The 15,389-nt window shown below is 38.9% G+C and overlaps 1 protein-coding gene across 5 annotated transcripts; it reads right to left on the minus strand.

The window, feature by feature from the left end:
• Nucleotides 1-371: 371 nt before the first annotated feature.
• On the minus strand, nucleotides 372-15,189 carry ncln (nicalin). 5 transcript variants are annotated; one of them, XM_034710494.1, is made up of 15 exons: nucleotides 14,869-15,189; nucleotides 12,881-13,071; nucleotides 11,850-11,994; nucleotides 11,616-11,710; nucleotides 8,500-8,580; nucleotides 8,128-8,231; nucleotides 7,379-7,467; nucleotides 5,998-6,137; nucleotides 5,499-5,677; nucleotides 4,938-5,025; nucleotides 4,806-4,844; nucleotides 3,548-3,711; nucleotides 3,375-3,428; nucleotides 3,086-3,164; nucleotides 372-2,637 (listed from the first exon to the last, which is right to left on the minus strand). In XM_034710494.1, exons 1-15 carry the CDS (start codon nucleotides 15,041-15,043, stop codon nucleotides 2,575-2,577), a joined length of 1,686 nt encoding a protein of 561 aa, XP_034566385.1. In that variant the 5' UTR covers nucleotides 15,044-15,189; the 3' UTR covers nucleotides 372-2,574. The 5 variants fall into 5 exon arrangements, with proteins under 5 accessions (XP_034566385.1, XP_034566377.1, XP_034566393.1 ...); XM_034710486.1 differs by having other exon boundaries at nucleotides 5,451-5,677; nucleotides 11,850-11,991; nucleotides 14,869-15,188; XM_034710502.1 differs by having other exon boundaries at nucleotides 3,548-3,708; nucleotides 14,869-15,188.
• Between the last annotated feature and the right edge of the window lie 200 nt (nucleotides 15,190-15,389).

The raw sequence follows: 15,389 nt of genomic DNA on the forward strand, positions 1-15,389 counted from the left end.
CAGATTAGCCCTGCAGGTATTTCTTATAAATTGCACTGTAATTTATTAGTATTATTTTATTGTTCAATTGTAGATCAAATTAGAAAAGGGAAGGGAGAATTTGGGAATTTTTATTTCTTTCTTGAAGAATCAACAACTAAAAACTCTTATTAATTTAAATTGTATTTTATTGACACACGTTTCTTGGACCGTTGATGCGTGCTGTAATCGATGAAAATTGCCCTAATTTTTCAACTGAATTTGATCACTTGATAAAGACACGTACTTGCTCTTTTGTAATGCAATTTTAATACCATTCAGCCAATGTTATCGTTTCATTATTTTTTCCCATAAAATAAAACATGTCAGTTAACAAAAACACCGGCTCCTCATGTTTTTTTCTTTTCAATTTTTTATTTCTTAAATCACAGCTGAGATCATTTTCATTGCAGAGATCAAGTCTTGTGGATGAGGTGAAACAGAGTTTAGACCGGAGGAGAGTTCATTTCAGTGCACAAAAAAACAAAGAACTGCTTCAATAAATTAAAAATGTACCACAGTATTTCTCTCATGTACGTAAATAATAAAGAATGTCCTGTCTTTGATATTGTGGCAGCTGGTGGGGAGGGGGGTCATCATGAGGAACATGGAACATACAAAAAGGCAAAACACCGTTCATTCACAACAAAGCAAGACCAGAGCAAAGATGAGGTCAAGGAAACACTGCAGTATTTATTTAACAAAAAACAACATCCTTGAAATTAAACAACCAAGTATTAAGGATGTTTTCTCCACTAAAAGTTTGTTTTTGTGTGCGGAGAAAATAAACTGTTAAGTTTTATCACCCTTTTCAAGGCATCCAGTGTGTAAATACTGCAGTACTCATTTGACAAATGTCTTTACACTTCTTTAAAAATGTCTGAATTACGTTCAATCACATATTTCCCCACAGTCAGCAAAAGATCAAATTCAGCGCAACATGTTTTCACTGATAAAATGGAGTAAAGGGGGATTTTTATCTTAACGCGTTGTCTATCCACTTTTACACCCTTAACACACACGTGCTCTGATTAGACAGAAAACCTTGAAACCTTTACTTCACATGAACTTTCAGATGACCTTAACTGCATGACTTGAAATCATTTCAGGATCTTTAAAAAGTACAAATAAGACACACCAGGTCAAATGGTAACAGGTAACAATGTTCAGATATAGGTGATAAAAAAGAATCAAGAGGAATGAAAAGTTGATTCAGCTTTAATATTCTAGAACTATTTTATGATGGGGGGGGAGGAGGAGAGGGTTGATACGTACAATTATAATTTAGCAAGGATTTTTTTTTTCCCCATTCATCTGAAAGTTTCATTTCATAAAACCACTACCAAGGTTACTACCTATCACTACTTCACATTTATTTCTGACAAACTTGTCTTATTGGTAAACTTGTGTTAGGAGTCATTTTCACAGAATGTTAAAGGAGGGTTTTACGTTACTTCCAGGTCTGTCTCAACACAATGCCTGCAGGCTCGTATGTGGACATTAGTAAGGGATGAAGGAGTATTAAGTCTAAAAGGCTATTAAAAGAAAATTAATGGTCAAATATTTTCTATCCTCTATGTTTGACATCATTATCTAATTTTTTACTTATGTAAGCATTGAGCAACCAGTCAATTTAGATAGTCTATTTATTTGAAATGACACTTTTGTAGTATTTATTCAAACTTACCCCTGTACCAATTAGAATGACTGACATGATCTGAATAAAAAGAAGAAACAGTTCAGGATTGTAATATGTCTGTCTAATCATTTCATTTGTACAGGACATGACTAATCGAAAATATTTAAATGTTGTTCTTTTGAAATGAAAATATCCCTGTATTTGTTTCCTTCAAGAGTTTCTGTGAGGAGCTGTGGATGGGTCACTTCTACAAAGAGCGAACATGAAAAGTGTCACTGCACAGAGCATGGACTGTGGATTTAGACGGATATCTCCACAGTCAGTAATGAAAAATGATTACTGGCAAATTACTTTTGCAGGATTTTTCAAAGGAGTTTAGGTATTGTATAAAGACAGACCATATAACTAAAAACCTTTCCTTTCACAGAACAGAAGAGGAGCAGATCTCTTATCTAAAGAAATTTGGGGCTAAAACCCTGTGTGGTAAGTTTCTCCCTGTAGCTGCCTGAAACAACACATCAGTTTGGCAGATCAACCAGTCATACAGTATACTGAGAAGAGGATTGAGGAGCCATCGGTGATACAGCAACATCGAAAACTCAAATAATCTCAAAGATTTGGACAAATTCTTTACATCCATCACAAGGAGTCAGGTAATGAAATGCTCTGTTTGTGTCGAAGAGTGAAAAATGATTCCTGATTATTCTGGTCCATCAGACCAAATGGATTCAATTGGCAGCAGGACAGGATCTGACATCATCGTTTGTGGGCGGGGATGAAGGGTGCGGAAGTGATTCTGCTGGTTTGAAAACCGTCATGAGAACAGCTCCTCAGCCCAGCACACGTGTTCTTACTGGCTAAAGTTTCTTGACTTGAGAAAAGGGTGAGATCTGGAAACATAAGTAGTGTTGTGCACCTTAATGGGTCTTTGTCTTGGGTTGGGTGATTCTGCGGACAATACTGTAAAGAACCCCGAAGTTCTGAAAAAAAAAAGGCCAGGAGACAAGAGAAGGAGATTATTTTTAAAGCAACATCTGCTGAAGAAACCAACAACTCAGGGTTTAGATGTCAAGGAAACCCAGGACACTGTAGCTGTATCTATGAGTGTATGCAGCAGGATTAATGTTACATCATTTTACAAACACTGCAAATTTGAAATTTTTAAGTCATATTTTTGGCCTTTTTGCCTTTATTTTATAGGCAATGAAGAGAGACAGGAAATGTGGGGAGTAGAGAGTAGGGGAGGACACGCAGGAAAAGGGCGACCGGCCGGGAATCGAACCGGCGACCCCTGCAACGAGGACCACAGTCTCTGTACGTGGGGCGCATAGACTGCTGGGCCACCAGCGCCCCATGTTTAAGACTTCTAGCACACTTTATAATGCGGTGCATGTGTGAAAGAGTCTTCAAACGACTGCTGTGACTCACCTGGATAGCAAGATACATCATCCCCAAGTAAGCTGCAATGCAGACTGCTAGCAATAAGTCAAAAATAGCAGGTTTCACTCTGCAAGGAGATGAGAGAGAGAGAGAGAGAGAGAGAGAGAGAGAGAGAGAGAGAGAGAGAGAGAGAGAGAGAGGAGAGAGAGAGAGAGAGAGAGAGAGAGAGAGAGAGAGAGAGAGAGAGAGAGAGAGAGAGAGAAATCAGTTAGAAAGCTCCTTTAAGCAAACATCCAATCAGTACGATCTGCAGCAGAGGAGGAGAGAAGCGGATTACCTGTAAGCATTCATTGTCTGCTTCAGTTGGTCATAGAATACAAACTCTGGATCCCTGAGGAAGAACATGTTGAAAGTTGTCATTCAACATTGTGATAAAACAGATTAGGTAGCACATTAAAACAAAAAAACATCCTCAATATGGTTTAAGGGTATTTGGGTCCTTCTCTGTACCTTTTGTCAGCTTTGACGTAGTGTCTCTTGACGTCTTTGAGGTAGTGTCCGAGGTGATACTCCAGAGTGGACACTAAGCTGCTGTCTTTGTCCACCAGCTGAGCAGCTCTGGGCTGCGCTGTTAGCCAGTCCACCACTGCTGACAGCTGCTCTTCCTGAACCTGCTGACCGGAAGTGACACAGAAAACTTACACAATAGTACAGTATGGGAAAAGCACTTAAAAGGATGTAGAGCAAAAAATGCTACATGTGAGTCTGTGGCATCAAGATATCATCAAAGAAAAGATATTGTAAATAAGTAAAGCAACAGCAACCAAAATTCTCCCAGAGCTGGATTTACTGTAGAGATCTGTTACCTCTGTATACCAATTAGGTTTTCAACAAGATTGGGATGATTCTTTGCAGACAGTCATAAATCAGTCCGTAAAAGATTGGCAGATCAAACAAAAGAACGTGTTTTCCAACAGCTTAAACCACATGGTGTAAACTTGTATCATACTTTCTTTGCTATAACCTCACTTTCAGTTTATCTACCCCTTCAACACTGCTATTAGACTGACGGAGGACTAATGTTGGGAGTATGGCCTGAATTTTTATGATTTTTTTTTTTTTTTAACTTCTGTTTATTTTCCTTAAAATTGTGAGTAAACTCACTTATTTTTCTCATGTCTGAACCGTTTTATGGCTTCTTCTAGGAAAAAATTCATAATTTTAATTTTCTAATAAACTTTTTTTTTTTTTTTATTATAAAATGTGGTCATTCTGCAAACAATCCATGTAAAAAAAATGAATATGTATTTATTTTCATACATTCCTCAACTGCCTGTGATTCATCTTTGATGCTGTGTAAAATGTTGGCTGTGTAAGTGAGCGATACGCTGATCCTCTGAAAACATTGACGTCACAGCCCCATTTGCACATGCGTTTTACATTCCCAGTCAAATAGCTATATGTGAGTAAGAGGACAAAAACAACAAGTGAGGGCTACCGAGGTGTGTTTGGGCAGATGACTCTACTGAGTTTATTAACACTTCTCCAGACAAATTGAACAGTAATACTGCCAGCTACTGGTCGGGCATCTGTAGTCCAGTGCATTTTTGCGTTGCCATGTCAAATATAGATTTTATTACAAATGCAAAGTAAAGACAGTTTTTAATGTGGCCATTCCTCTAAATGAAGGCCTTAAACTGTATCACTGAGGTGATCTTAACAGAGTATCAGATTCAAGACAGAATACTAGCTGACTTAAGTGACTCACCATCTGTTCAGTGAAGATCTGCAGGTTTTCAGGAGCACCCTGAGCAGCAAAAGAACAACAAAACATGTCACATCACAGCAGAAAGCATACAAAGTACGTAGCTTCTTACATTTTCTCCATCTGTGTGTTTACCTTTTCTGTGAGGTTGTATATGACCCGCGCCAAAGCCTCTGCTACCACCTTGGTGTTCCTGCTGAGTTTTTTTAAGTCTACATGAGGCCTATAAGAGACAAACACAAGCGTGTACACAGTTAGAGGAAATAAAAAGACAAAACAAATCAGAAACCCGGAGGAACTAGGAGGAAAATAAGCCATTAGAGAGCATCTGCACAGATTTGAGAAAGACTGTATCACAGAATTGATTAGACAACAAGACAGGGAAATGGATGGATACAAGAGGAGGATGAAGACTGAGGATTGCATTTGAGCACTAGAGTCAGATGTAGAGTTAGCATTTAAGGTTTAAGGGTGGCACAGAGGGATTGAACATGATGTATGGTTTAGTAACTGCTCTACAACAACAACAACAACAACAACAACAACAACAACAACAACAACAACAACCGATGACACGAGTGAAAATTATCTAGAATGGAAGAACTGCTTTTCTTTCTGTGATTCAGAGACTTGCAGTAATGAACCCACCCAGCAGGGGGCTCTCCCGCTCCATGGCGAGAGGAGGGGGACACTGACCGCACGTCCATGATGCTGGCGCGCTGAGCCAGGCGGTGGGACTGCAAGTGGGACAACGTGAAGGCTGGCAGCCGACGGATCCCGAAGCGTTCGTGCTCCCACGCCAGCATGTCATCTGCCAGGTTGATCTTCTTGTGGACCATTGAGAACTTGACCTCTGGGTATTGACTGGAGACCACCTGAGAGGACACGGGAGGAAAAGGAAAAAATATTCTTGATTGTATTCTGTAACCTAAAAATCTGTAAAACTAGACTCAACTATAGACTCATCAGTTGGTATCTGGTGAGAAAGTCTTGAAGTTATGGCAAGCAAGTTCACTCGCTGAGAAGACATATTCCTGCTTATGTTCACAACTCACAAAATGAGGCTTAAGAATTAAGACAATCTGTTGTTTCACAAGTAATTGTGAATTATATAGAGGAATATCTCTGATGTGTTTTGTCAAAGACTGCATTTAGGGATTTGGCAATTTTAAGTGACTCAAGTCGAGGTTCTTACCATTTCCAGCTCCTTGAGCAGAGAATACTGAGGACTTCCTTCTTTAGGGGGTTTGGACACGTGCAGGTGCAGGGTGTCTCCGTTTCCTAGAGTGTCCAAACACAAGACGAAGGCTACGTTGTCCTGCAGCAGACTGGAGTCTGTGGAAAAAGAGAGACAACAGTGTCAATGAAAACGAGAGGTTTATAATAAAAATATTAGAGAACAAAGGGTGACACAACGGGGCATGAAAAGTTTAGAAAGCTCCATCATAACAGTAGTTATACTGCATGTAAGAAAAATAAGACTGGATTTATTGAACTAGAACAAAATCACTGGAATGTTCTTCATCTTGAATGAGGTATTTTTTTTACTAGTTTACAGATAAAATTATGTTGAATTGTTACCACTTTTAAAGTGTGGAATAGAACTTTACTTGTCCACTGTGTGGAAAAATAATCTTCTGCTTCACAAAAATCACATCGACAAACAAACAATACGGCACTCAGAGACAAGAAGCCAAGAAGGAGCTTCAGGCTCTTCTGATCATCACGGTCACAGACAAAATAGTTCATAAACAAAGAGAACAATATTTAAAAAATGGAAGTGCACTCAAAATCTCAATTATCTTAATTCCAGATGAGCTAGACAAACTGACATTATAGTATGCAACTTTGTTTTGCTCTCATGTATTGCGTATTTATTGCATTATTTATCGAGTTTTTATTAATACTACTGCTAATCCTTCAACACAGGCAAAAAGTTAAATCCTCCAGGCCTCCAACCAGCAGCACATCATCAAGAGGGCATCCAAAATTACTGGCTCACCCCTACCATCCCTTGAATCACGCCACCGCAAACGGTCACTGCGCAGAGCTCGCAAGATCATCTCTGATCCCACTCACCCTGCACACTATGCCTTTCAGCTACTGCCCTCTGGGAGGCGTTACAGGACAATTGCCTCCAAAACAACCAGTTTTAAAAACAGTTTTATTCTCCTTGCAATCAACTTTATTAACTCTGAACGCCAAACACCAAGGATTAGGCATGGCCCTTGTATTTTTGTATTTTGAAATGTTACATCTACTTGTACAATTATGTTTCTATGTCTACTGTTAAATGTAATGTTGGAACCTGCAGCTGTACTGATAACAAATTTCACCAGCTTGGCTGTGTGGTCATTAAAAGAATCAATCAATTATAAATATTCTATTTATAAATAAATGACCTTGACTTAGATTGACTTTGAAGCATCAAATGAAAAAAAAGAGGTCCTAATTTAGTTTTTAAGCATTGTAATATAAAAGGACTCATCTGCCCTACATTCTACATCAAACCAAAACCAGCTTGATGAAAACTTCTATTGCTTCCTATAAGTCTTGTACTCCACTACTGACAGTACCTGTATGGTCCAGATTGTCCTCCAGCCAACGTTTTGTGCCCTGGTAGTTAAACTTTCCTCCTCCAGACACAAAGAACAGGAGGTTGTACCTGAACACACAACATGATCCACACATGAGTCAATTCTACAGAAGATGTCACCTGACGATGCTTTGGTAAAGAGGGTGTATGATACTCTGATGCAGACATAGAGACTAGACATGTTATTATTTTGGTTATAATCACAGTCTGAGGTAAACGAAAAAGAAGTATTTTCTTACAATAACGAAAAAATGTTCAAGGGCAGACGACTGTCTTACAATGAAAATGTAATGTCAAATCAATCACTCTCCTACTGACAGCTCTGCATGAAGTACTCCTCCCACTCAGCTGCTGTTAAATACATCCATACACAAAGTGAGCCTGCTCTGTGTTATTGAAAGCTTTGAGTGTTTTATACAGCCTGTTTGGATTCGTACTGTGAGATGACAGCACAGATAATGTTCAGAGCAAAGCACTGAACTTCAAGCAAATGTAATAGACAAAATAGACTTTGTGATGTTTCCCGATAAATCCCTCAAGTAAATCATTATTACTTCAACATATTACCATATATACAATGTTTAGAGTGAGAGCGCAGCAAAGAGCTTCGTGAACATGTGAAATAATAGAATACTGTAGGTTTTATGCATCTGAAAATACGTTAATAATCATTTCATCTTCTATCTGAGACTCAACAATCTCGATTTCAGTGCTGAAACTGATACTCACGCTGCGTGCGTTCTCTTGTAGGTGTAAAGTTTTGAGAAGAGACGAGCCAGCTCTAGTAACATGGACACTCCACTCCCGTTTGAGTCTGCACCGTACGACAGCCACTGGAGACAAAAAACACAATGAGACGCGTTACTTTCTCAGCTTGCTCTCTTTTCACTAGTGGAATTACTAGCCTGTACTGACAACGACAACTTTATGGACTCACATGCTCAGAGGCATCATATCTGACTAATCACCTAGCTAACTAAACAAAGTCCACCAGATCCTGCAGATGTTTGCTGGTTAAAATGTCTCTTAAGCTGTAAAATGTCCTCCACTTTTTAAAAGTGCTAATGCTTATGTATGGGAGAAAGGAAGAAGCAAACATACTGGTGCAACACCAAAGGAGTCGTAGTGAGCAACCACCACTATAGTGGGCAAATCCTCTCCTCCGACTCCAGCCAGGCGACCCTGGTGAAAACAAAGAAAGAGAGCCATTAGAGCAGCTGATTAAAAGCAGAAGGCAGAATTACGCTTTAAAAGGATTAGATTCAGGGGAGTGTGTGCATTTAAGTTTATACTCTTAGAGTGCAGAGGGTTTCAGTCACTGTTGACCTCCTGACCACATACTTTCAAAGCAAAAAAACTTCTTCTTTCACACGATCCCCTGTAGTGTGACTAAACCTCTTTCTTTTTGGATTTAGACACAAAGCTCAGATTAGAAAGTCTCTAAGTAACATTTCACTCCTGCTTTGATTTGCAACCCGTCTGATCTAAACTGTTGAATCCAAAATACAAACAATGGCAAAAGCCGCCCAAATCCCTTTGTGAAGGTACAAAAACACAGCAACAAGGGATTCCTGTCATTCTGAGCGTACACAGTCAAAGAAATGCATGTACTCAAATTAAGCATAGTTAAGATCCTTGATGTTAAGAGTAGAGCACTCCTGTGTTACAGTAACTTAAACTCCCCTTGACCATGACAGCTGTTAGTTTGGTTACACCGCCAGATCACACATGGTGTGTAAATGTTTCTATTTATAATTACAGCAAAATAAAGTCTCAATTTAAGCTTCAAATACATATTTTGCCCCCCATTTGAAATCCATTTAGATTACAAAATTCCAGGCATTCAGTTCACACAAGTGTTTTTGTTGGATTGGGATTTTCATGCCCACCCACATGGTTACAAAACACTCATTAAACACACAAAACAGCAAAATGCATATTCGAAAGAAAGTTTAAATTCATGGATTAAAAGGCATAAACTAAGCTGTTTGTGTATCAATGAATCATCACTTGACAGGGCATTGACAACAGGGGAGTGACCCAGGCCTGGTTTGTGTCTTTATGTGGTGTCATTAATTTAAAGGTTACAGATCCTCACGGGAAAAGCCTTGGCTTCAGCCTACACCTTTTTTGGCCAGCATGAGATTGACTAAAATATGTGTACGTATGCATGTACATATCAATATGTGTGTATGTATATGTCTATATATACATTTTCTTAATATCTCTCTCAGTGATTGTTTTGTTTTTGCTTTTATTTGTGATTTTTACATGGCTCCTATGTTGTGGAGGGAAGTATTGGTTGTTAATGCAGACCAAATAAAAAATAATAAACCTAATCCTTTGAACCCTTTATTTCAACATTCCACTTAAGAAAAAAAATCATTCACAGAGTCTGTGGACATTCAGTAAACTCATTCAAGCAGTAAGTCTGGTTAAACAGGCTCTTAGGTTTTATCAATGGTAGACAATTATTTTGTTTTTTCAAGGGAAAGAAGAGGTTTAGCGTTAGTGTAGTCAATTCTTAGCCAAACTGGATCTAGCAGAGACTAGTTACAGTTCGGACACAAATATTGATTAAAGCTAGCAGAGAACTGAGGGGAGGGTTCAGGTTTGCAAATGGTTTGGATATCACCACAAAAACAATCTAATCATGTACACAATCTCACTCGGAGCAGGTTTTAGCATATCTGATTTTCATACCATGTTTGACTGTGGGAGGAACCAAGAGGGAACACTACTCTATCAGTAACACAGGAAAACACAGCACAGATTTAAGTCCAGAACATTTCTGCTGTGAGTCAACAGACCAAAGCAACAAGCCTCAGTTCTGCTTGATGTTACCATGACATCATCCTGCAAACCTCTCTGCCTGCTGCTTCATGGGTGATTTCTGTGTGCAGGAATCTGATGATATATTCTCATTTCATTTGAGGAGACATAATCTAGGTCTAAGAACACTTCATCAATACTAGGGATGACCACAATTAATCGAGTATCGATTCATTCATTGTTAAGAAATTACTCGAAACACAAATTTTTGTTATCAATTTTCCGTCACGTGGAACAAACATCATGTGGTCTCATATTACACTCAGATATCAGGGAGGTGTTTTAAGTTTAAAGCATGTGTGGAAGTGAATCAGCTGTTAAAGGTGTTGCGCACAGCGGAGACGCTCAGCTGGGGGCTGCGGCTGCGCGTCAGGTCTCCACGTGCGCTTTTTAAAAAGAGGATCAATACAAAACTGCTGCCAACAACGACACAGACATGAAGGTTGACAACCTTACACAGGACATTTCCCACCTTTGGATACGAAGGCAACAGACTGGGGGGAAATTCAGGTACGCTATGTTTGCAGATCAGCAACATCAGAGCCGTCTGAGCTTTTCTGCAGCTGGACTGATTATGACCCGGTTGCGCTCCCGGCTGATACCTGATCGAATACACATGTTTATTTTTCTCAATAAGAACAAGTAGACAGAAAACTGGACACTGTGAGTCTGAAGTACTTTTCTGTTAGTAGTCTCAGCCTTCACTTTATAAGACTATGTCCGCGTAGAATATTTTAATGAGCCTGTTCATTGATATTTTGCGTGTCAAACATGTGCCCGTATTCAATCCCGTCAGTTATATGCATTTTGTTGCTGTAGAAAATACAATTTAGGGGGAAAACAACGTATTTGGCCTTGTTTTTGACATAAGAATAATAATGTTTTTTTAATCAATTAATCGATAATTGATCGTTAACATTTCCAAAAATCGATCACGGAAAATACTTTAAATGTACATCCCTAATCAATACTGAAATCTGTAATTCACAAAAGGTGACACTTTTTAGGCATTTTTGTGACTGACCCTTGTGATACGAATTAATCTGGAAGAAGGTACAGAGTACCTAAGTGTAAATTGAAAAACTCCTTTATGCTGAACTCTATTAGAATTTTGAATAGTAAATAGCCTGTTACGGTTGGGACAGTGTTATGGTGCACTCTCTTTAAGATTATGTTGTGTGTTGTATGAATTTGAAATATTTATTGTATTTTGTCTTATTTATGTGTTCTTGTGTCATTGTGGTGATTTTTGAAGGAGCAGGTAACATGTGGAACACTGATGTCAAAGACAAATTTCCCTACGGGAAGAATAAAGTATATCATATCGTATGATTCAAGTGTGTAAGAGTAACACTGCACAGTCTTGTGATGGGTTTGTCCCTCACCTCTAAACTGGTGATGGCCCAGTCACTGACGGCTTTACTCTGAGCTCCACTGGTGACCATCTGGAAGCCGTTGGCTGTGGCTGTATGCAGCAGCACTACAGAAAACAACAGAGGATATAACATTACTATAAACTGAGGCAGGGTAATACAGAGTGTGTTGTTGTGTTATTTCTGTAACACAATTTGGAGAGGAGGACAAACACCAGGTTCAGTCCAGATGGAATGACTCTCTACCTTCAGCTGCTGATAGGGAGCCCTGTGAGGAGGAGGAGGTCAAGGTTTGGGTGTAGATGGACAGCAGCTCATCGTCCTCCACAGCAAAGTAGACTGGGACAATGGTCTCTGTGGCCAACATCTCTGGCTCAAGCTCCATGAACTGCTGCACACAGGATAAACAGGGGGCGGGGGCACATTGGACAAAATAATACACACAGCTTTGTTAGAGTCAGAATATGCAAAATCAGATGGTGAAAGTTTTAAACTTAAGGGGTTAATCTGTTTCAATGCCTTCTACCATGCAAGTTCAGAACGGGTCAAAAGAGTAACTATGGTGGTAACCTAAGTGTAAAATAACAGAGTCACAAATGAACAATCTTTTTAAGAAACCTTGAGAAATGGATCCCTCTCAGCAAGAAATCCCCCAAATAAAACTTAGTTATGTAACCAAATGTGGAACTGAACAAATGCCTACCAACTGATTACATTTGTCACAGCTTGTGCATTGTGCATTAGTGAAGCTCATTAGATCTATGTTGGTGGTTTATTTTCAAGTCACACTTCATGAGTACAAATTAAATGGAAAAGCTGCAAACTTTTCATGAAAGGAGTGTTCTTTCAAAATCAAGTTGCCCATGAGCAAGGTACCTAATCCAAACAACCTCAACCTAATCCAAATAAGCTTCAGGAATGATTGTGCTGAAGGATACGGCTCTGTAATCTGAACACAGTTTGATAGAAAAAAAGTGATATTGTCTACATCTTATACTATTCATGAAGTCTGACAAAATGATTGTGGATGGCTTCAATTTTCCTGCTTCTAAGATCTACAGATCACATTCACTTTGATTCATCACCACTCTCTTATGTGGCCATTTATACAGATCACCAGAAACAGCCCACAGTAATACTGGGTCATCTGAACATCTGTTTTTAAGATAGACTGAAGTGCTCAGTGTTTCATAAAGCAAAGTTATGAACCAATAACAAAAGTGGAAATGGATAATCGAACAAGACCCTGACTTGTATTATTAATGAGTTTTTATTACCTGTACTATGTCCTGGGGCACAGCAGACATGTTCTTGGGTAGGATGATGACAACAGCACCAGCTGATTGCCGCAAGGCCTTCTGGTACTCTTCATAAGAGAAGTCTGCCAGCCGCATGATAACACAACGACGACTTAGTACTTCTGCCTCCACAGTACGGGCCTCCGTGTTCAGGATGGCATTCCTGGTACCTGCAGGCAGGAAAAAATATTGAGAATGGAGCATGATACTTTGCAATCAAATAAAATGCAACAGTATAATACTGTGCTAATGTAGGGGCCTAAAAAGCAGCAAATCACAACAGAAGTTCTTATATGTTGTCTATAGGGATGTAACGATATATCGCAAGATGGTAAAAAATCCACACAAATAAGAGTGGATTAAAATCGATTCAGCATAATTTGTTCTGGATTTGAATCTGGATATTATTTTCAAACAGTAGAAGGCGCAATCTGCATTATGCTCCACTTGTTAAAGCATCATTAAGTCTCTTGCGCCGCTCTCTCGTCACTCGCTGAGTGGAGGTGTTTAAAGTTTAGAGCATGTTTCAAAATCAGCTGACTGCACACAGCAGAGACGCTCAGCTGGGGGCTGCAGCTAAGTGACAGGTCTCCACGAGCGCTTTTTTCCTCTACCGCCAGACTGATCCTGATTCTCAGCCAGGATTCTTGCGCTCCTGGCTGACACCTGACCGCGTTTTATTGCTAATTTTTCTCATTGAGTATACAGAAAACTAGACACTGTGAGTCTAAAATATGATTCTGTTCAGTTGTCCTGTTGCAGTAAATCCACATGTTGTAGTCTATGAGCATGTGTCCATGGATATTATGAGCCTGCTCCTCACGTTGATATTCAGCGTGTTAACAATATGATCCGTAGCTGTTTAATACTGTCAGTAATATACGATGTGTCTTGAAGGCAAATTTGATTTAGGGGGAAAAACACACATTTGGCTTTTTTTTTTTTACATGGAAAACGTTCACGTTTTTTAATGATTAAACAATAATTGATCGTTAACATTTTCAAAGATCAATCACAGAAAATACTTGAAATTTACATCCCTAATTTAAAAGAGATTTACATTATTTGTTTTAATATTTAACACTTTCATTTGGGAATTGTTCACTTTCCATTTCTCTACAATTGTTCTGAAATTTTCCAACAAGGTATTTTTGTATGGTTATTTTAGTTTGCAGTGGTTTAATTTGAATTACAACACACCTTAAAAATGAAAAAGGAAAAAAATATATGTTGCCACTGTCCATATTTGAGAATTGAAATAAAATAATAGTTATTGAAATTTTGAGTTCAATCCAGTTTTCTTGAAAATCGTTAGAGAATCGGGATTTGAATCGAGTGGTTGAGTGTATCATTTCTTTTTCTTAATCGTTTATGATCCATTTGTTGACTCTGAGTGCTTCAAATGGAACAGAATTACCACTTAGCACACTGCGAGATTAATACCTCTCATACTATATAAAAATAAAACTAACCCCATTGATACTCCCTAACATTATAGTCAAATTACCTTAGGATTATGGAGAGACCATCTATTTCTGATGTCTCCATTTTGCCTTGTAAAATGTTTTCAACACCAATTCCTCAACGAGTTATATTTGAATAAGTGTGATAAGAGGAGATAAACTTATGTCAAATTGATTCTGTAACAGTTTATATTATTGTTTAAACACTACTAATCTGAGGAGTAGCAATAAGACGGGTACAATTAGTTATTGGTGTAAAGAAGACTCCAGAAATAGAGGAAGTGATGATCATGATTTGATTCTATGAAATTAGCTTGCTGCTGCCTACTAGCAATGCTAAGCTACATTAGCAGCTAACTAGCTAACGCTGTCATGCTGTCATTGAATGCTGCTTCATTAGCTGGACGTGACAACTCAGCTAACTTGAGTCAAATTCCTTGAAGTTAAATTAAATATTGCTTTAATTTCTCGCTGCGTAACACAGAAGCTGTATAGCTGCCTTACCGTAGGGCTGCCCCTGCAGGTCGTACTGCTGCATGCGATACACCGTGAACTCATGTGCAGCCTCGGCCGGGAGCGGGGACACCAGGATCAGCACCGCGGGGATAAACACAATAAAGGTGAGGGGGAAAGAGGATTTAAACATGTTATCGAACACTTCACTAGCCTCCTCAAACATCGTGGCGGTTGTATTCTGCGCACAGCCAAGGATAAAACACTATTTTCAGCTGTCACCGCTTTCTGCTACTGTGACAGCTAGCTAGGGACCCAGTAGAGCTAGCTAAGCAGAGCCGTGGTAACTGATAGATGATTCTGATCAGGCAAATGTCTGGGCGACCTGTAACTCTGAACTGTTGAGAACAAATACAATATTATCGACAAGTTATTGAAATAAGGACTAAAGATTACAAAAAAAAATGTTATCAAGGGAAAAAAACTTGAAATCTGTATTAAACTTTGGAATATTTTATTGTATTTGTAACAAATGAATTAAATGGTCCTTCGGGAACCTCACAGGACAGCTA

This window comes from Notolabrus celidotus, chromosome 2, assembly GCF_009762535.1.
Source record: "Notolabrus celidotus isolate fNotCel1 chromosome 2, fNotCel1.pri, whole genome shotgun sequence".
NCBI classification, from domain to species: Eukaryota; Metazoa; Chordata; class Actinopteri; order Labriformes; family Labridae; genus Notolabrus; species Notolabrus celidotus.